This window comes from Salvia splendens, chromosome 9, assembly GCF_004379255.2.
Source record: "Salvia splendens isolate huo1 chromosome 9, SspV2, whole genome shotgun sequence".
Lineage (NCBI taxonomy): Eukaryota > Viridiplantae > Streptophyta > Magnoliopsida > Lamiales > Lamiaceae > Salvia > Salvia splendens.
The window spans coordinates 6,279,113-6,301,350 of record NC_056040.1 but is presented as its reverse complement, the minus strand read 5'-3'; the positions used below and the strand labels follow the sequence as shown (position 1 = coordinate 6,301,350).

Below are 22,238 nucleotides of genomic sequence, written 5' to 3'. Positions count from 1 at the left end.
ATATTATACTATAAGGTACTAATAAAAGATTCACCAACAATTTTAGTATAAGATAAATAAAACCTAATAAAATGTGACAATATAGAAAGGCCAGCTGTCGTTGTCCATTGACACAATGACAATTGCATCCCAACACGTCCGTATTATATAAAACAAACACACGTCCTTTCTGTACACATGGGCTCTCTCATCATCTTCATTTTTTATACTACTAATTCATTTCATATTCATTTAAATATATTGTTGGTATTGAAATTAAATTCGTTATAAATTATATGAAATTGTCTCAAATTAATTCAGTCATAAAATATTTGACAAGATTTATTCTCCTTTCCATTATTTAAAATCGAATACCCTCTTTAGTCCACAATTTGTAGAAGTGTAATATGGCATTTACTTCACATTGCCGCTTTTTCAATATGGTGCAATATTTTTTATATCAATATCTCGTAGATAGTTATCCGAAGTTTCAAATTTTAAATATATAAGGCCATCCGCATGCATGTCTCTTATCCGTCTCTTAACCGTCCCATCTCTTCACTATTCATGGGCCCCACCCACTGTATTTTTCACCTCATCTCTTAACTAAGAGACTGCATCTACATCCCTCCATCTCTTAACCATTTCATCCCTTAACTATTCATTCAATTTCATTTTTTTTATTTCCAACTAATTCAATTAATAAAAACACACTTCATTAAATAAAATAAAATTACAACTTCAAATTCTAAAAAAACAAAAAAAAACACATAATTAAAATCCTTAAAAAATTAATAATACATAATTTAAAATCTTCCGCTCACTCTCTCTAAATTCAAAATCTCAAAAATCAAAGAAGCAGAAGAAAGAGTTGTCTAATGACGATCATGTGCGTCTACTAGTTGCCAAATTTTGCCCAAATGTGCTCCATTAGATCCTCCTGAAGTTGGGCGTGGGCGGTAGAATCACGTGTCCTTGCCCGAACAGACAGCCGCTCTTGCAAAGACGGATGCACTCCACTGCGAGGCGGACTACTTGCGGTAGAGCTTCTCGGGGTTTCAGGGTCGAACCAATTTCCCGCCTCAGGTCCTTCGTCAGCGACAATCATGTTGTGCAAGATTATGCACGTATACATGATGTTGACCATATTCTCCATAAACCACGTACGAGCCGGGCTTTGATAATGTAGAATCGAGCTTGGAGAACCCCGAACGCTCTCTCCACATCCTTGCGAGCAGCCTCTTGTTTCTGCGCAAAAAGAGCATGTTTTCGTTCATCGGCCTGTTGAACGTCTTCACGAAGGTTGGCCACTTCGGATAGATGTCGTCGGCAAGATAGTACCCCGTTTTATACTGGCGGTTGTTAGCGATGGAGTTGATGGCCGACGCTTTACCATTCAAAACTTCGTTGAAGAGGTCGGATTGGTTGAGCACGTTGACGTTGTTGTTCGATAAGGGGACTCCGAAATACGCATGTCAAATCCATAGCCGGTAGTCGGCAACGACCTCGAGTATAACGGTGGGATGGGTGCCTTTGTGGCCGCTCGTGTATGACCCCCTCCACGCCACAGGGCAATTCTTCCATTGCCAATGCATGCAATCGACGCTGCCAAGCATCCCGGGGAATCTGTGCACTTGTTCGTAAAGTCGGAGCAGAAACTGACAATCTGCGGTGATTGGCTTCCGGAGAAATTCATCGGTGAAGGCTGCCCAGACGCCTTTGCAGAAGTTCATCAAACACAGTCTCCCTGTGTTGTCCCCAATGTGCAAGTATTCGTCGAACAAATCCGCCGTTTGTCCAGTAGCAAGTTGACGGATTGCTGCAGTACATTTCTGGAGCGTCGTGTGACTGGGACGACCAACGGCGTCGAACCCTTCTTGGAAGTACTCTTCCCGGGCTGCCAATTTATTTGCGATATGCATAAATAGCGGTTTCCGCATGTGGAAACGGCGACGGAAGTAGGTCTCTCCCCAAACCGAGTTCTCACAGAAGTAATCGCGTACCAACCTTGTGGCGGCTTCCTCCCGATTACGATGGGTATAAATCCGGGATCACCTTTGAGGCGCCGCGGCTTCCTCCTCCCTACGCCGATCTTCTTCTAGCGATTCTTTCATTATTCGACGCATTTGCTCAAATGGATCCATGAATGGATTAAATTTGGAAGAAGAATAATGTTTTGAGATGAAGAATGTAGAGTTTTTGAGTGAGAATAGAGAGTTTTTTTTATGGTGGAATAATTTGTGGGAATGATTTGATATTTATAAAAGTGATTGGGGGCTTAAAAAAATACAAAAAAAATTTAAAAAATTGTAAAAACGGCTATAAACGGCTAGTATATTTTTGGGATTTTTTTTATTTTTCAATTTTTTCCTGAATTAAAAAAAAACATTTTCAAAGGAAATTAAATCGAGTTAGAAGGTTTGTTACTTGGATAATGCGTTGCGTAAACGGCAATTACTTTTAGCAAATTGACTTTATATCAAATTAGTAATAGTTTATTATCTTCAAACACATGCACATGTGACGAGAAATTTCACTTCAATAAAAATCCATAATTAAAAACTGCTATGTAAAAATAAACTATCAAACATACATAGTCCACAATACTCTTATCCTTTAACCAATAAATAGACATTCGAGTTATTTTGAGTATGTACAAATTAATATGAAAATATATTATTATAGTAGTATATAAAACCCATATGATAGGACTACAAATATAAAAAAATTGAATATTCTCGTTTTTCATGTACCGTTAACTAGGAGTATAATTTTGTGGTTATTTTGATTTTTCATTTATAACCTAAGTTCAATGTCCTACATTTGAATATGCAACAAAATGAAAATATAATTGGTTATACGAAGAAGCATTGACTTTAATTTTCGCATTTGTTATTCATGAAATATAATATTTCATCATTGCTTTGTTAGGAATTTGTTTCATTTCTACTAAATCCATATTAGAATATCATCCTACATGCACGAATATTATTACGTTAAAAAGGAATATTCGACTTTCGTATTTCTCAAGCTAATATTGTTTATTTCTATTTTAATCTTCACTTGTGTGAGAAGTAGGTAATTGATAGTCTAGTTAACAAATTCATCAATATAAATTTTTAATAATAAAGTTATACTTCGCTTAATCTAGGAAACCAACTCTTTTTTCTTTGCTTTCCGATCAAATCTATGACAATGTTATCAACTCAAAATGTTAAAAATATGGAGTATTAAAAAAGAAACAGTCACTAAAACATGACTTGTCTATACATCTTTTTTATCCAAACCCACCAAAATAGGTGAAACTTGATACACATATCAAATCAAATCAAATTGTAGCATGAAACAAACTAGCTAAACCGAACCATTTTAGGCACTATAAAATAGTGCAACATATTATTTCATGAAAACATTTAATATACTACTACTACTCCTCCTCCTTCATTTAGGGTATATTAGTATTTTATCACGTGTGACGTGGCAATGAGTTTCGTTGGTAGAGTGACATGTAAGATGAATCCGTGACACGTGGCGCAAAAATCTCTGAGCTATATATGATGATTAAATTTATGTTATATTGGAAAAAGGTTTGTGTAAATCCATTTTTTTCATGGATAATACTTTCTTCGCTCTTAAAGAAATCATGACTTAGTCATTTGATGGATAACTAAATACGTAGTATTAGTATTTAGTAAGTACGTATATTAATTGGGGCCAAAATATTTTTCTGCTACATGCTGCATCTTCAAGACTTATGGAGGCCCAATCAGTAATGCTAAGGCTACACTGGAGTATAATTAATTGATGAAATGCTCAAGTATTTGTATGGATTTTTTTTTATCATAACTACATTACATGCCTACCTACACTGCTCTACACATATTTTATGATACGAAGCTTGAAGCGCAAAATATATATGTTGATTTAATTATATTGTCGTTGAGTTTCATTGAAATGTCAAAGCTCTAATTAGTATGAGTATATACTATATACAGTAGTAATTATTTTGATTGATTTTGCTTTTACTTGTAAGTGCACTGTACGATTTTGTACAAATTAAGTATTTTCTCTAATTAAGTGCACTTGTCGTTGATAACCTGTATTTGTCTTTGAAACTGGAGAGGGAGCCGACGATGCAACCGGGCTGAGGGTGCAGATGTAAGAACTGCTCCACTGCAGGCTGTGGGCTATCTTCTTTGGCAGACAAACTCAACTCAGAATATGTGCTGCTCCATTGAAAATGGAATGGATGAGTTAACTTTAGTTATACTGTCTCAATGCTCTCCATTGAAAAATGATAATATGTGTACATCGAGCTATCAAATACTAGTGGAAAAACTGTGTTACCAAGCCTAAGACACAGATGGACCCCGATGCCCAGGAAATTGCAATCCTATATCAAATTTATTGTGGAAAGTTACTGGAGCATAAGTTGAAATCACATTCATTTTCTTAATGCTACCCCAGCTATATTGCAAGATACAAACTAAGAAATTCAGATATAAGTGACATAGAATTGGATTCCATAACTTCAGATCGAAATTCTTTCATAAACACGTTTAATTCTGTCACTGATTCTTACATAAACACGTTTAATTCACATCGAATTATCCATAGAATTGAATTATGTTGCTTTAATACATTAGTAACAGCTTCACATTTGATGATAAATAACAGAATCATCAACTACGTTGCAACTTAATTCACATTAAACAACATATCTATAAAGCTAAACAGAAGCAGCTCAATCTGTAACACAATGATGCAGATTGTGATAACAAACAAAATCAGCTACGTACTAATTCACATTCAAAACACCTAAATCTATCAGAAAACAAATCATCAAACATTCTAAATTGCAAAAGTAAATTAATCAATCAAATATGAATTTCTGTAAATTGGAACAAACATGCATTAGCAGGAAAACAGAAAATTGTAAGCAAGTTGAATTTACAGATAGATTAGAACCTCAATTTGAGAGGGAGAGGCTGGTGGCGAAGCAAATAGAACAAAAAGATCAGTTGTTCCTCAATCGGTGGATCAATAATCATCAGTTGGTAATAATACCATCAAGAGTAGCAAATATGATCTGCATCAATTAATGTAACAAATTTATGTACATGAATCATCATAGATTAGTTAGATAGCCGATTAGAAATGATCGGGTTGCAATTTCAGACTTCAAATAACAATATGCAATTGTAATTAATCAATCCAATTCTCAGAAACAATGAAAACAAATCATAATTTGAACTGAAAAAACTGAGACGGATGTAGGGCAATATCGCCGCTGTTTTACTGAAATGATCACTGAAATCTGTTGTTCCTCAATCGGTTTGTTCCAGCAGTTTGTAAATGATCACTGACATGTGTTGTTCCTTGATCGGTGGCTGTGGCTGGCGGCGGAGAGGGGAGAAATGAGAATCAGGGGCGGCGAGAATCAGTCGTAGTTTTTGGTCTTTCCAAAAAAAACAAAAAGTCATTAAATTAGACAAATTAATATTCATTTTTTTTCTTTTTCTAATACACAAAGTCTACGTCGGAATTAAAAAATGAGAATGAGGAAATCCGCTCTGGATAACAGCTAAAGATTTTGCTAGCACCTCTACAAAGATTTTGCTAGCACCTCTACATGTACATATGCTCGCTAATTTGCTAGCACATTTGCTTCCTCTCGTAAAAATATCGGTGGAAAATGATTAAATATCCTTTTTGCATGAAAAAAAATTGCTACCACATACGAGTGCTCGCAAACAGAAGGAAATTTGACTAATGGGTAAATTTGCTAGCATCAGTTGCTCACAAATTTGCTAGCACATAGTAGTGCTAGAAATACCACTCAATATTTTGAAAAATGGTCGTTTTTTCCATTTATGCTTACAAATGTGCTCGAAAATATTTCGTAAATTGCGAGCACAGCCTTGTATACATTTAAGTGAATTTGCTATGATTTTGAATAAGAAATATAGTACTAGTATACATTATAGTGTAACGTGGGTAAGACACATTTTGACTTAATCTGATTATTCTTAAGGCTTCGTAGTTTTTTATTCTACAAAATTATTTGGAGTTATTATCCCATTTGTCCTAAATATTGATGCTTTTGCATACAATCCAAACGCAACAACGACTTTTAACGCCATAAAACAAGATATACAATAGAAGAATCGTCTCTTCATTTCAAAGGTATCTTCCCATTTTATATACTTATTTTTTAATCGTGTAATATTTACAAAAGTAAGTAATAGTAGCTCCCCAGAACTATGGGATTTAGTAAGTCAATTATTCTAAAAACTATGGGATTTAGTAAGTCAATTTTTATAAGATGACCACAATTATACATAGTCATACATATTGAAGAAAACATATAAATAAAATCTTATTGGTTGCAGAGGAATTGAACAATTATACTCCAGATACTATAAAATTGTATTGGTTACAAAGGAATTGAACAATTATTATTTTAAATAGTAGTATTAATTAGTATAATGTGGTTGAGATTGATACATCAAACTGCCCTAACATTATTAAAGACATCAATCCACAATATATTATCTGCAAAAATTAATCTTTTTTCATATATAAACAGTACCCCCACAATATATTGCCCCTTAATGCATTAATTAATTTACATTTTCCATGGCTCGTCGCATTTTTCACCAATAATATATTCTTTAATTATTACTCATCTTTATCTTTGCTAATGGACATATTATTATGATTAGAGAATGGTAGTACCAATTAAAAATAGTGTTAATAAGAGTTGAACTGTTGACCATAGGATTTAGACAAGTAGTTAGAAGCACTTGTCCTAACCTAATTACCTAAGTATTCGGTGGCTTTAAGCACGATTTATTTGATGTGACACTTCCTACCTACACTAATTTTTAATCTTCTTGATACTTAATTATCGTCTTCTAATGACTAAACGCATTAATATTTATAATTCCTTTCCAACATCTATCAATCAACAAGTCGTTTACGCATTTTATTTTTGCTAAATGTTAAGTCATTGTCCATGTCGTTGCTTCATACACTATCATTCGATTGCACAAGCCAAATACACGAAAACATAATTTTAACAATATAGAAAATATAGTCATTAATTGTAATTTTGAATACAATTGGGATAAAGTTATAAGAACAATTTAAACATTATGAAATGTTCACTCATTCTGCATAATGCATATAATATATCGTTTTGACTTGGTGGAGATACTTAAAAATGTGAAAGAAAATAATACTCTATGTGTTCATGAAATCAAAATAAATAGATAAAATGATCAGCAAGACCTTATTCTATTACGGACTCGTTCTAATTGCAAGATTATATCTCAAAATTAAATATGTATTGTTTAGTTCATTAAATCGAATCTCATAATCTTAGATAAATAATTATATGATAATGAGTCATAGTCATCTCTCAAAAAAAAATCTCATTACTTAATCTTAAATAGATAATCATACAAGACGAAACTGATGTCCGAATTTGATGTTGATTTTGCTAGGCATCCATTCATAGCCATTGAAGTATGCAATTGCTCACGTAAAAGCACACAACCAACTTTTGACAACATTAAATTAGCTTTTCCCTATCCATTCAAAAACTGGAAATAAAGGAACCAATAAGAAAGCAATATTCGAGTGGTTGATTTTCCGGCAGATTGTGAATAGCAATTACAGAAATAGTACATATTTTCGTGAAAACACAAGTTAACATAAAAATTTACTTAATTACGGAATCCTTGAAATATTTCATGTTGGAGCATTTAATATGGTCCAAACTTTATAAACAATTTGGATTGACTTAAAAAATTAGATAATCGTTTTAGTTTGATGTCTGAGTGGATTGACTAACATCATAGGAGAATCATTTTAATTTATTTTTTGAAGCCATATAATTATTTTAATTTTATGTGTCACATTTCAATAGATCCGTTTATTTTTCTGTTTCAATCAGTGAATTACGCATAAAGTAGTAGTAATTTATTATTATTTTAGATGATTACACATTTTCCTTTTATTAATTATTTAAATAAAAACTCATTTTCCTTCTTCAAAAAGGAAATGTATATTCTATCCCTACTTTTTCATTTTTCGGCAATTTTTTTGGTTATTCATACCCTTTTTTTAATCCAAAAGTTAAGACGAACTATTTGTCTTTTGCTGATATAGAACAAAGAGATAATACCACAATTATCAAAAGCAGACTCCGCTGAGAGAGAGAGCATATGAAATGAGCTTGGGGTTTTTAAGTTAAATCGGAATAGAAATTAAATAAACAGATTAAAACAAAATTGTTAGAAGATCGAGAAGACGAACTGAAATTGAGATTTTTATTGATCTGAAGTTAAATCGTAAATTGAAATATACACTGCTCGAATCAGATTCCGTTGTCGTCGACGAAAGTGTTAAAAGAGAGTGAAGACGAACTTGAACTGGAGATTATCATTTCTGAACTTAAATCAGAATAAAATATAGATACACAGCTCGCGAAAAAATTCACAGTAAAAATAACAAAAAATAAAGAGTTACTGTCGAGAGGTGATTTTAGAGCCAATCCAAGCTGCGTCGCGAGGCACCAATTGCCCCTGCGCCATCACAATCGATTTGTAGATCTCAACAATCATCCTCTCGTCGTACTCCTTGATCGGCCGCGCACCGAATCCGGTCACGCCGTCGCCGGGAAATCCGCCGCTGAATCCGCTCCCGATCATCCTCGTGTTCGCGATCTTCATCATCATGCCGACGTACGCGTCCCGCAGCCCTATCAGCAGCTTCTTCGGCGAGAATCGGAGCTTCAGCTTCAGCCGCGGCGTCAGCTTGATGCGCGACGACCTCCGCCGCGGCGCCGCGCCGGAATCGCCTAGCTCGACGACTCGCGTCCTCCGCTTGTGGCCGGCGCCGGCGATGCGCTGGTAGCCCTTGCGGCGCCAGTAGCCTCTGATTCCTCGGTAGACGGTGGCGGAAACGCCTTCCATTGGCTAATTGGATGAAGATTTGGTGAAGGTGTTGCTTTAATGGAGGAAAATTGAGAATGGAATTGGAGTGTTGGAAACCATGTGTGTTTATATATAGAGAGCAATGTTTTAAAAACCGGACCGGACCGGCCGGTCGGACCGGTTGGACCGCGAACTGGTAGGCAGTCCGGTCCGGTTGCCTCTAAAAATCGCATGTAGATTGACCCGCCCAGAATCGGTAAAACCGGCCGGTCTAACCAGTTGAACCGCGAACCGGGAACCGGTTCAACTATATTTAATTTTTTTTAATTAATATTCTGTTAGGGTTTGGTTTCTATTCATTTCATTCGCTTCCCTTTTCAGCACCGACCCTACCGCCTACACCGACTCCTCACCCTCGACGAACCTCCCCACTGTGAATCCGCCGTCGGACAACCTCGAGATCGAAAGCCCCACCGTACATCGCCGCCTCCGCTTCCCCATCGCCGTCGCGCATTAGAGGTTGGTCAGCTTTCCATTATCCGTAGCCATATTTGTCATCTCTACAACAACAATTTCTCGTATCATTGTTGTTCAGCCATATTTGGTATCGAGGTCTAATTGATTGTTCTTTGGGATAGCTTGCTGGATTTGGAGTGAGTTATCTAAGAATGAGCATTGGTGGAGTATCTGATTTTGCTTAGTTGGAATTGGATTCTATTGATTCTGTGACAGTTCAAAATCTTGGTTTTGAAAGTCATTTTCCACATTATTGTGGCCTTTTGGATACTTTTACACTTAGGCCATCCACAATAGGAATAGCCCAACAATAGTCCAGCCATAGCCTAGCCACTGCCACATCAACAGCACTAAAAATCCTCCTGCCACATCATAAATAGCCCAGCCATAGCCTAGCCACATCATAAATAGCCCAGCCACATCAATAGCCACATCACTAATAACAATTATATAAAATGACATAATTAACAATCACACAATATACGAATTTAATTTACGAGACATATACGGGAAAAGTTTAATAATACTATTAAAATTTAAAAAAGTACAATAATTTAAAAAAAATACATTAATTTTAAAAAAAAATACATTAATAAAAAAAAGTGACAATTCACTCCTCGTCTCCGTCGTCGTCGCCTCCGTCGCCGTCGCCGCCGCCACCATCGCCGTCGCCTCCGCCGCCTACGCCGCTGCCGCCGCCACCGGTCTCCCTCCGTATAGCCTCCAACTCGTCCTGCAGGCTCATGAGCAAGGTTTGAAGCACGCTCTTCTCCACGGGATCCGTCGCCACCCGCCATTCGGCCATCGTCTTGATCAACTGAGCGCGCGTTTGGGCGCGAGCGAAGAATTTGAGCTCCTGGGTGGATTGGCCAAGGGGGGATGCCGACTGGACTAGGGCTGGGGAAAAATATCGAAAAATGATATATCGCTCGTATCGTATTGAAAAATATCGAAAAATTATCGGATTTTCGATATATCATAAATTTCGATACGAAACGATACCGTATCGTAAGTTTTCGATACGATAACGATATGAATTTCCTTATATCGCGATATATCGTTTTATATCGAATATACGATATATATCGATATTTTCGATATATCGTTTTATATCGAATATTCGAATATATCGTATATATCGAAACAGATTTGAAATTATAATTTTCGATATACAGGTATTCGATACGATATCGATATTTCGATATATCGATATATCGAATTTCGGTACGATATATCGAAATATCGATACGATAACGATATTGATATTATCCATATCGAAAGTTCGATATATCGAAATTCGATATATCGAAACTTTCGATACGATAACGATATGAAATTCTTTCATATCGATATTTTCGATACGATATACGATACAACGTTTTCGATACGATATCTCGTATCGACCCACCCCTAGACTGGACCTCCTGGGAAGCCCCGGCGTTCCCTCTCGCCGCCTGCTGAGCGCGCTTGCGCCCAATCGGGCGAGGTCGGCCACCGACCGAACGCGGCGTGGGGAACTCCTGCGTCGTCTCGGGGAGGTCGTGGGAACCTCCGCTGCTGCCGCTGTAATCGCCGGTGTAGTTCAGTCGTTGCTTCTTCGGCCAGCCAGAGTCGACACCTACTCGGAACTTCTCGGACTCGCTCAGTACAAGATAGCAGTTCCAGTAGGTGAAGTCCTTGTATAAACCCTTCAGTGGGAAGGCTTTCTCCGCTATTCTCCTGCAGTCATCCTCCGTTTGGCCACAGCTCATCATGCGGAGTGCGTTGGTGTACAAACCCGAAAATCGGGAGACCGCCGCCCTGATTCGGTTCCAGCCCTTCCGGCAATCCTCCCCGTTGCGGGGCCTCCCCTCCGGGCAAAATCTCTGGTAGGCTGCTGCTATCTTGCCCCATATGTTGACGATCCTTTGCTCGTTCGAAACGAGAGGATCGTCGCAAACACTCACCCACGCCTTGCTGAGCGCGACGTTCTCGTCGTCCGTCCACCTCCTCCGTACCTCCTCCTCACCCGGCTGCGACGACTCGCCGACCTTCTTCTTGCCCTTCTTCTTTGGGGCGCCACGCCCCGGCACTGCCCCCCCTTGAACTAGAATCTCCGGAGCTCCGAGAGTATCAAACCCCAACTCATCTAAGGAGAAACTATCAAACCCCAAGGGTGTTTGGGTCGATGTGTGCGAAGACCCAGTCGAAAAATCAAAACTGGGGCGATAGACATCCCCCGCCGTCGCCGGGGACCCCCCAGGAGTCCCCTGTGTAGCCGGTACGACCCCCGGAGTCTCCTGTGTAGCCGGTACGACCCCCGGAGTCCACTGTGTCGCCGGTACGACCCCCGGAGTCCACTGTGTCGTCGGTGCTCTCCCGGGCATCATCTGCATCCCGGGTACCCACCCCGGTATCGGCGGAAACCCCCCCCGGCGGACTCCCCCTATTGGGGCCCCGGGCATCATCTGCTGCCACGGGTACATGTTGTAGTACCCGGGCACCTGACCCCATCCACTTCCCACAGGGATCGTCGGAGTTTGTGACCCGCTACTCCCGGAACTAGGCTCGTTGTTGAGATCCATTTCCCGTTGTTGATCTTGAACAGAAATTAAGATAGAGAGAGTACTCGTTAAAACAAGTGGTGCGAATGAAAATGACGAGCAAAGCGCGTATATATAGTGTTTCGGAAAAAAAAAAATTAATTTTCGCGCTAGGCGGTGCGCTGGGCGATCCGGGCGCTGCAATAGCGCCGAACGGACCGCCCAGCCGACCGCCCAGCGCCACGCGACCGCCCAGCGCTGCGCGGTTTCTCTCTCCAATCGCCCGCTGGGCGGCTGCAATAGATCGCCCAGCGCCGGCGCTCGGCTGGGCGGTCGCTGGGCGGTTATTGTGGATTGCCTTATGCATTATTGTGATATGTTTTGCATTCTGTTGCTTATATGTTCAAGAACACGGCTAACATACTTTTTAATACTGTTGCATTATTTTTTCACAATAGAAGAAAGCAGGCTGTTCGTGAATTAGTTAGTATATTTATTATGAGCTTGATTATGAGGAGTTGGAGGAAATGTTAGATGAAGAACAAGTAAAAGGTGAATAAACTTTTATAGATTTATTTATAATTTCATGTGTTATTGTGTTCATTGCTTGATATTGTTTAATCTTTATGTAGGTGATGAAGATGATATAATGGGGATTAATGATGACGAAATTGATTTGTCAAGATTTGATGATGATGGAAATACTACTAGCATCAACGATGGTTTTTGTGACTTGAGTTGCATTAATCTTGAAGTTGGAAATGAAAGTGATTGAGATGATCACTAAGTATTTTGTTTTGAGTTCGTAGCTTGGTATTTTGATAAAGACTTATGCATTTTGATAAAGACTTGTGTATTTAGATATTTGAACTTATTGATCTTTGTATTTTGGTATTTGAACTTATTGGCATTGTAATGCAAATCTGCCATTTTTGATATTTAGTGGCACCAAATCTGTCATTTTTGATATTTTGATAATGCTATTTTTTATTTATTATTCACAATTTTTATTATATATATATTTAATAATATATAATATTTATGTTTATTATATATTCCGGTTCAACCAATGGTTCGACCAGTGAACCGGTTGAACCAGAGAACCAGTAACGACGCCGGTTCTCTTGCCTGTTCGGTTTTTAAAACATTGATAGAGAGAGATTTGTGAGAGTGAGATTCGTGAGTGATGAATAAAATAATGGGGAAGGGAAATGCAAAAGAGTGGTGAGTAATAAATGCTGCAAAAGGGTTTTCGGTTTGGTTGAAGGCCAAAACTCAATGGGGAAACTGCATCAAAATGTGATTCACATTAATGCCCAAACAAACACAACGTATATATACGGTGTGTATATTTATGTATAATTTACAATCTCATATAAGGTAAAATATTCTCGCTTCATCCATCCGAGAATAAGAGTCTCAGTTTATTTATATCATAAATGGTAATAAGGTCTCTTCTTCTACTAATTCATTTCATTCACATTTCATGTAAAACTAATACTAAGTGAAACACATATTACATTAACTTTTTTCCATCAACTTTTCTTAATATTTATTAAAATCCGTGCGCCAATAAATGAGATTTCTAATGACGTACAGAGAGAGTATGAATTATGTATACATTATTAAAGATAGTAACATTATATACTCCATAAAATTTACATTACTGGTGTCGCAAGGCCTACTATAAATAATAAGTAGGCCGCACATTCCACAAACTTATTTTATTCATATTTTATTATAAAACCAATATATAAGTGAGATTCATAGTCTAATAACTTATTCAACTCACTTTTTTTGCTTTTTTAAACTCGTGCTCATCCAAATATGACTCCAATCATAGACGGAGGTAGTATGAGTTTATTACTAAAACTACCAAATATATAAAAGATAAGAGTATTTGATATAGAGGTGGAAAAATAAAAACCAACCTATTCTCTAAATTGATTAATTATTCATGAAATTAAATCATACGAGATATAAATCATTAAAAAAAATTACATATTTTAAAAGAGAATATAATGTACTCCCTAAAAATAGTAGAAAGGCTATGTCGGTCTAGTTAATGGCAGTTAGGTTCAGTTTTTACCTATAGTGATTAGTGATTAGTGCCTATTGGTGATGTTGAATGAGTAAATACATCATTAACACGATAACTACGTCATAATCTTTATGCCTAACTTATTTAATACGTGGACAAGGTTTTCAGTGATCTTTTGGTACTATGCAGTATGCATTATCAAACACGATTAAAAAAACTAAATTTGACTAGTGACTAGTACATACGTCAAATAAATCATTATGTCCAATATAGTAAATAGAAGTATTGTGATTTTATAGTGGGAGTGGGACGGGCTTCTTCACAAATAGTAGCATTATAAATGATTGAAAAATTAGTTTTTAGTTATGTATTTTGTATGTGCCCTCAAAAAATATTATGTTATGCATATTGTTTAAGTAAGCACATAATACATAAAAGATGTAATTGTGCCAATTTTGACGTCATCAAATTGTGATTTTTTTTGACGTAAAAAATGTGCTTCAAAACATATTTAACTTCAAATTTATGTATTTCGATGCTTATGTCAATATCAGATTCAGCCAAACGCACCCTTGAATTATATTGTTCATTATTCAACTAATTTTGATATGTCAGTGTATAATTATGAAGCCACACATGCATTGTCGAAATCGACACTATACATTGAGCTTTGTGCGCGCTCACGCATACACCTCAATATTTATTTTATCAATTTTATTTATTTATCGTTAATTGTGAAGTTGATTATGAAATGGTTTATTTGTATTGACACCAAATTAAAGTACTTAGTACTTTAATTATTTCTGCTAGTTAAAAACTGGATTCCTGGGAAGTGAAGTGAGTCAGTGAAATATGTAACCCACTTATCATTTATAGTAAATGTGAAATGTGAATAGACTGAAATGATAAAATATGGAGTAATTCAGATCGATGGAGTATTAAAATATAGTACTACAAATCTATTTGTATAATATCATGCACACATGGGCGTGTCGTGACTCGTGACAAGAGATGAATCTACGGAAAAGATATTAAACTTTACCTTAAGCATTGCCAACTCATTAACAGAAAGCAACTTTGCTTAAATTTATTATTATTATTATTATTATTATTATTATTATTATTATTATTATTATTATTTTCTGTTTTCATATGTATTCACTTGATTTTCTTATATCTGTGCCCAAAAATATACTCCACCTTTATAAAATTTCAGCTACCTCTTAAATCCTAATAGTAGTATCTATGAATATTTCAGCTCTCTCCGAAATAAACTGACGTATGTATGCTAGGAGTATTATAAAGTGTTAAATGGTGGAGTAACTCTTTAATCAAGCGTATACTATCAAACATAGTAATAATAAAACAATGAATATTCTTTCCAAATATTTTAACTGAGACATTTGAAATAATAATAATTATGATAATGGTAATAATAATAATAAAAAAATAAATAAATAAAAAACCTACGATATTCATCCCAAATCTTGGCTTACCAAAGTAACACTTGCCATACAGAAATATAGCCCAAATTCTGAATCCATACAGAAACATAGCCCAAAGCAAAACTTATTTAGCTTGAAATTCTGAATCCATACAGAAATATAGCCCATAGCAAAACTTATTTAATGAATTAGCTTGAATAATTTTTTTGTACCATCTTATTTTTGTATCATCTGTATTACACTCCCTTCTCGTCATTACAAACAATAATTCCCACCATCTTTATCTCATATATCCATTTCCATCGACTATGATACTTTCACAGTGTCAGTCACCTAATTTTATCAAATTTCATGTAGGAGAGATAGAGACTAGAGTATTGCTTATCAAAATAAGACGAACATATCAAATCTCTATAAATTTATATTGTTCAAGTATAAAAGGTCTAGAGCATCCACATCCGTGCTCTTGCCAGCGAGTACGGATGTGGGCCTGGCCCCACTTTTTCTGCATGCTCTTAGACATGAGCACAACACCCACATCCGTGCTCTTCCGCAAGGACGAGCACAATAGTCCCACCATTCTATTATTCAATTTAAATAAAAACATTTTCACAAAATTAAAATTTATTAAAAATACCCGAAATAATATTACAAATTACAATAAAATTAAAAATTACAAAATTAAATTCCTAAAAAATAAAAATTACATAATTAAAATCCTAAAATAAAAATTACATAATTAAAATCCTAAAATATGAATATTACATAATTAAACTACTAAAAAATAAAAATTACACAATTTAAGCGTAAAAATGCCCCCGGTGAAGACTAATCATCATCCGGCAATACCCCCAACGTTCTTTGGAGACCCCGTATCATCGCCACATGCGATCGAAGTTTATCGGGGGTCATATTTGACCTATCGGCCAAATTGAGTTGGCCAAAACCCCCCACAACGAGTTGGTGGGGGTTGAGGTGGCACATAGGGAGCGGGAGCGGGTTCGAGATCGAGGGCGGATGGAGTCGCAGCGCGACGGCGGTTGGCCGCCGCCGCCTTCTTCCTTCCTTGCGATCGGCGTTGGGAACCGCTCGGGCCGGCGTCGGGACTACCCAATTTAGCTCCGGCAAGTTGGCTAGCCACGTCTTCGGAGCCGGCGTCGGATAGGGATATCGACCTTGACCGTTTGGAGGAGACGCTAGAGGAGGATGTTACGCCTCCCCTATACTTCGGATGCGACCGCGTCTCCTGCCAAATGTTGATGTACTTGAACGGCTTGTAGTTCATGGATTGGTAGGTCGACAAGGCGGAACTGATGATGTCGACCTCGCTCCGGCCGCTCCCCGCCGACCGCTCTTCCTAGAGGTAATAACCCTGGAACTTTTGGATTTCTTCGTTGGCTCTGTATATGGCGTTGCGCACTATACTCTCGTTGCGCTCGATTGTTCCAGCCGGCCGGTTTTCATTGTACCGGCGACAGATGCGCCACCAATAATGATCGCCGGATTGGTTCGTGCTAATCTTCGGATATTCAGAGATTGACAAGAACGCTTTGAACAATTGCTCCATCTCCGCCGGAGTGTACGGTGTGCGGACACCGCGAGTAGGAGGAGTCCGAGTTTGGGAGGGGCCGCTCGACCTCGCTCTAGGCTCGGGTGTCCACCCGTATTGCCCTTCGGGGGCATCTTGGTCGTCGATCGGGTAAGGCCGGTAGCCCCTGGAACTTCCGAACCTTGGGTTTGAGGAGGGGCCGAATATTCCGTTTCCGGACTAGGAAACAGTTGTGAACGAACCAATCGGGGTTCCAAACGTAGGAGCCCGGGGGGTGATCGCCGTGGCCGGACATTGTTTTGTTGTAAGAGTAAGAGTGAATGGAAGATTGGATGAGAATGGAAATGAGAGAATTTGGATGATAATTGTGTAGTGTGGTGTGAATTTTTGGTGTGGAAGTGGGGGTATTTATAGATGAAAAATGTGTATTTTTTGGGAAAAAAATTGAAAAATAAATTAAAAGTGGGTAGAAAACGGATATAATTTTTTGGGAAATGGGAAAATATTTTTTTTATTTTTAATCGGATTTTTTAATTAAAATTTGATTTTTTTTAAAAAAAATTTTAATTGCCAACGACTATGTCGTTGGCCAATCACACGCTGCCACGTCGCCTGCTCGCTGGCACGAACGTGCTCAATGCATCGAGCAGCGCCGTGCCAGCGCGCGGACAGCCTCTCCGTGCCGCTGGCACGGACGGACGGACGCCGTCTTGCTTGCTGTTGTGGATGCTCTCAGGGGTACATGTTTTAAACCAAATATTGAGTAGCTCTTACTCATGTTCAGATGGTAATTATTTAAAAGTTTAAAGGTTAGTATAAGATTATTCCATTAATAATATAATTTCATAAAAAAAACATAGTACTAATACTAATAATGCATTAATAATAATAACTTTATACTGGAACAAAATGTCATACTTAAAGAAGAGCCAAACATAAAATTCAAATCCTAAACTCGTAACCATAATTAAACAGAAAAACACTAAATCAAACGTAAAAATAACTTCATTTCTTAGCTTTCTATGGGCCCAATTATACTTTTCACTCAATCTCTTAACTTAGAGACCTCCCCTGCAACCCCTCATCTCTTATCCGTCTCTTAACCATCTCATCATTTAACTGTTCATTCAATTTCATTTTTTATTTTTATTTCCAACAAATTCAATTAATAAAAACACACTTCATTAAATAAAATAAAATAAAATTACAACTTCAAATTCTAAAAAAATTTAAAAAACACATAATTAAAATCCTAAAAAAATATTAAAAATACATAATTTAATTTCTTCCACGCACTCTACTGGTTGCTAAAGTTTGTCCAAATGTGCTCCATTAGATCATCTTGGAGTTGGGCGTGGGCGGTAGAATCACGCGTCCTTGCCCGAATAGACAACCGATCTTGCATAGACGGATGCACTGCACTGCGAGGCGGACTACTTGCGGTAGAGCTTCCCAGGGTTTCAGGGTCGAACCAATTTCCCGCCTCAGGTCCTTCGTCGGCGACAATCATGTTGTGCAAGATTATGCGCGTATACAGGATGTCGACCATATTTTCCATAAACCACGTACGAGCCGGAGCTTTGATAATGTTGAAGTGAGCTTGGAGAACCCCGAACGCTCTCTCAACATCCTTGCGAGCAGCCTCTTGCTTCTGCGCAAAAAGAGCCTGTTTTTAATTCACCGGCCTGTTGAATGTCTTCACTAAGGTTGGTCACTTCGGGTAGATACCGTCGGCAAGATAGTACCCCATTTTATACTGCCGGTTGTTAGCGATGAAGTTGATGGCCAGCGCTTTACTATTCAAAACTTCGGTGAAGAGGTCGGATTGGTCGAACACGTTGACGTCGTTATTCGATTCGGGGACCCCGAAATACGCATGCCAAATCCATAGCCGGTAGTCGGCAACGGCCTCGAGTATAACGATGGGGTGGGTGCCTTTGTGGCCGCTCGTGTATGACCCTCTCTACGCCACAAAGCAATTTTTCCATTGCCAATGCATATAATCGACGCTGCCAAGCATCCCGGGGAATCTGTGCACTTCTTCGTGAAGTCCAAGCAGAAACTGACAATCTGCCGTGCTTGGCCTCGGGAAAATTCGTCGGTGAAGGCTGCCCGGACGCCTTTGCAGAAGTTTATCAGACACATTCTCCCAATGCTTTCCCCGACGTGTAGGTATTTGTCGAACACATCCGCCGTTTGTCTAGTAGCAAGCTGATGGATTGTTGCAGTACATTTCTACAGCGTTGTGTGACTGAGACCGCCAACGGCGTCGAACCCTTCTTGGAAGAACTCTTCTCGGGCTGCCAACGTATTTGCGATGTGCATAAATAGCCGTTTCCACATGCGGAAACGACGAATGAAGTAGGTCTCTCCCCATACCGGGTTGTCACAAAAGTATTCGCGTACTAACCTTGTGGCGGCTTCCTCCCGGTACGATGGATGTAAGTCCGGGATCGCCTTGGAGGCGCTGCGACTTTCTCCTCCTCCCGACGTCGATCTTCTGCTAGCGATTCTTCCATTATGCGACACATTTGCTCAAATGGATCCATAAATAATTTAAATTTGGGAGAAGAATAATGATTTGAGAAGAATAGATGTGTGTATAAATGAGAATGAAAGAGGAATATTTATAGAATAAAAAAGAAAATAAAAAATAAAAAAATTACCGTTCAACGGTAAAAACTGTAACATTACCTTTATAATTTTTTTTAAATCGAATTTAAAAAAATTGATTTATTGCGTCAGTGTGACGACGCCCACTCGCGGGCTGGCGAGTGGGCGTCACGCCTAGCGCCAGCGCGCGCCACGTGGCGAGCTATCTCGCGAGCCGTCCCTCCGGGACGAGACGGGACCAGGACGGAAGGCTGCAACGCTGTCTCGCGGCCGTTTCTTCTGTCCAAGACGAAACGCCCGCACTAAGCGTTGCGGATGCTCTGAGAGCTGTTGAAATGAACGTGAGAAAACTGATAAAAATATAGGTTTGAAAATTTTCAAAATTCGAAACAACATTTAGGGGGAAAATTGATCAAAATTTGCTATTCATATTTTCCCGCCTTAAAATTGAGCTGAGTTGTTTTGTTTATTTAGGATCTGAAATGGATAATATCAAAGTTCTTGAACTTATAAAATGATTTTATAAGATCGAAATTTCTCAAATTTGTATTATGATTTTATTCAAGAATGCTGTTATTCACTAATATAATTTTGGTTCTACTAAACACTTTTTCATCTATTTGGTTATTCAACAAAATATATAACCACTATCTAAAAAAAATAGACTACTACATAATTTTCAATACTTTTAATAAACTACTCATAATAATTGTCACTCTTTAGAATAAAATGAAATGGAGTAGCAATTTAGAAAAAAATGAGAATTAAATAAAATTTTCATTTTTATTATCACTACTACTCCTTATTTATTTGCACTTATAAAAATATTAAAAATGGAGGCTCGGCCCCATACTGCAATTTGAGACATAGGATAAAACAGGCTCGGCCCATTATTATATTTAAAAAATAAGGTTTATTTTTCGTTGGGTAGTGGAGAAGTGCCAACCTACTTATTTATCCATATAAATACAAAGAAATTATTATTACTACTACTCCTATTAATTTGGGCACATTACAGGATAGTACATCTTTTAGGTTCCCAAATTATTGATGCACATATATAAAAACAAATAAATTATTTCAGATTTCATCATGAAAAAAAACTGTATAAATGGCTTCGTCCACTTCTTTGGATCCATACATTTCACGTGCAGCTCTTTTATTCATGGGTCAAAGCAAATTCATCTTACTTTAATTTGAGTAATAAGTAATCTAAATTCGCAGTTGTTGCATCACAATATTTATGAACTTATTCGGATTTAATGAAGCTTAGTTACTAAACAATTAACATTAAGCTTTAATAAATAATCTCGTTATATTGAATTTATAAGTTAGCGAATGGATATCAATGATAAAGTCAGGAGTTATTTATCTAAATTAAATTGTTTATTTATAAGATATGAATATATTGATATACTTCTCTCTAATATAAGAAGCAATATGATTATTAAACAAGATATAATAAGTAGTCGGTCAGCAAGCCCATATTTTTAGTAACTTCTTCTGCTTATAGTTCATATCCACTTTTTTCTTATATCTGCTTCATCGTGATATTGTTCATTTCGTGTAAAACAATGAAACACGAGTAGCTGAAGATCCTTCAAATATTAACCCTTCTCCCATATTTATGTTCAAACTACTTGTGATTTATATCGTTTATGTATGAAAAGGAGTATTGATGTAAGTACAAAACTCAAAAGTTAATTACTCGACATGTTTATGCTCTCACATTATGCATGATCGATCTAAGATTTGGTTGTGTTTATATTTACAATTCATCTATCTTTAACAAAATATTAGTATAAAATAATTGTAATTATCTATTGCTCCGCTTAGATACAATTTACCATGATAAAATGAACTAATATAAAATTAAAATGGGTAAAGTTATTTTTGTTTTAGAATGCAAAACAGCGCAGGCTGACACAACCAAATATTCACACCTTATATTAGCGAATAAAATTGACAACACCACTAAAATTTAAATTCAAATGTTTGGCAAAAAAATAGAAATGATAAAACAATCATGTCCACTATACATAAATTTAACTAAGATGATTTGGTTATGTTCATTTATTTATAAATTATAATCATCCAAACAAATTAATCTATTTTCAACAAAAAATTATAAATATAATTATAATTATCTTTTAGTCCGCAACGATATGATGAATTTGCCTAAAATTAAAATAGGTAAAGTTTTTTTTTGTTCTAGAATGCTGAAAGCCTAAAAACAGTGTATGCTGACACAACCTAATATTCACACCTTATTTTAGTAAATAAAAATGACACCACCAATGAAATTTAAATTCAAATGTTTAGCAAAAAATGAACTAATATTATAAAATTAAAATGTGTTATAAGAGTAAATTTTTTTTTTGGAATGCTAAAAGCAGCGGAGGACCAAATATTAACACCTCATCTTAGTAAATAAAGTTGACAACACCACCGAAATTTAAATTCAAATGTTTAGCAAAAAATTCAAATGTTATAGAAATGACAAAACAATCGTGTTCACACTACATAAAATTTAATTTTACATTTTCATCTAGCAAAGATATTGGTTGCGTAGACGATAAAAATACGAGCCTTTCTAATCTCTATGCACTGCACATGCACTACTCTCTCACT

General features: G+C 37.0%; 1 protein-coding gene and 1 long non-coding RNA gene across 3 annotated transcripts; both read right to left on the bottom strand.

Moving 5' to 3' along the window:
• Window positions 1-3,948: 3,948 nt before the first annotated feature.
• LOC121747179 lies at window positions 3,949-5,964 on the bottom strand. Its single transcript, XR_006039152.1, has 2 exons — window positions 4,948-5,964; window positions 3,949-4,205 (listed from the first exon to the last, which is right to left on the bottom strand). It is a non-coding gene; the product is annotated as an uncharacterized LOC121747179 (long non-coding RNA).
• A 2,437-nt stretch (window positions 5,965-8,401) lies between these two features.
• Window positions 8,402-13,237, bottom strand: LOC121747401. Of its 2 annotated transcripts, none has more exons than XM_042141435.1 (2): window positions 13,120-13,237; window positions 8,402-9,061 (listed from the first exon to the last, which is right to left on the bottom strand). In XM_042141435.1, the coding sequence occupies exon 2, from the start codon at window positions 8,958-8,960 to the stop codon at window positions 8,511-8,513; it is 450 nt and encodes a 149-aa protein (XP_041997369.1). In that variant the 5' UTR covers window positions 8,961-9,061; window positions 13,120-13,237; the 3' UTR covers window positions 8,402-8,510. The 2 variants fall into 2 exon arrangements, with proteins under 2 accessions (XP_041997369.1, XP_041997370.1); XM_042141436.1 differs by having other exon boundaries at window positions 8,402-9,055; window positions 13,114-13,177.
• Window positions 13,238-22,238: the final 9,001 nt, after the last annotated feature.

Bases quoted from the DNA above. Each gene is read 5' to 3' on its own strand.
- LOC121747401 (XM_042141435.1), bottom strand. From the start codon at position 8,960: ATGGAAGGCGTTTCCGCCACCGTCTACCGAGGAATCAGAGGCTACTGG.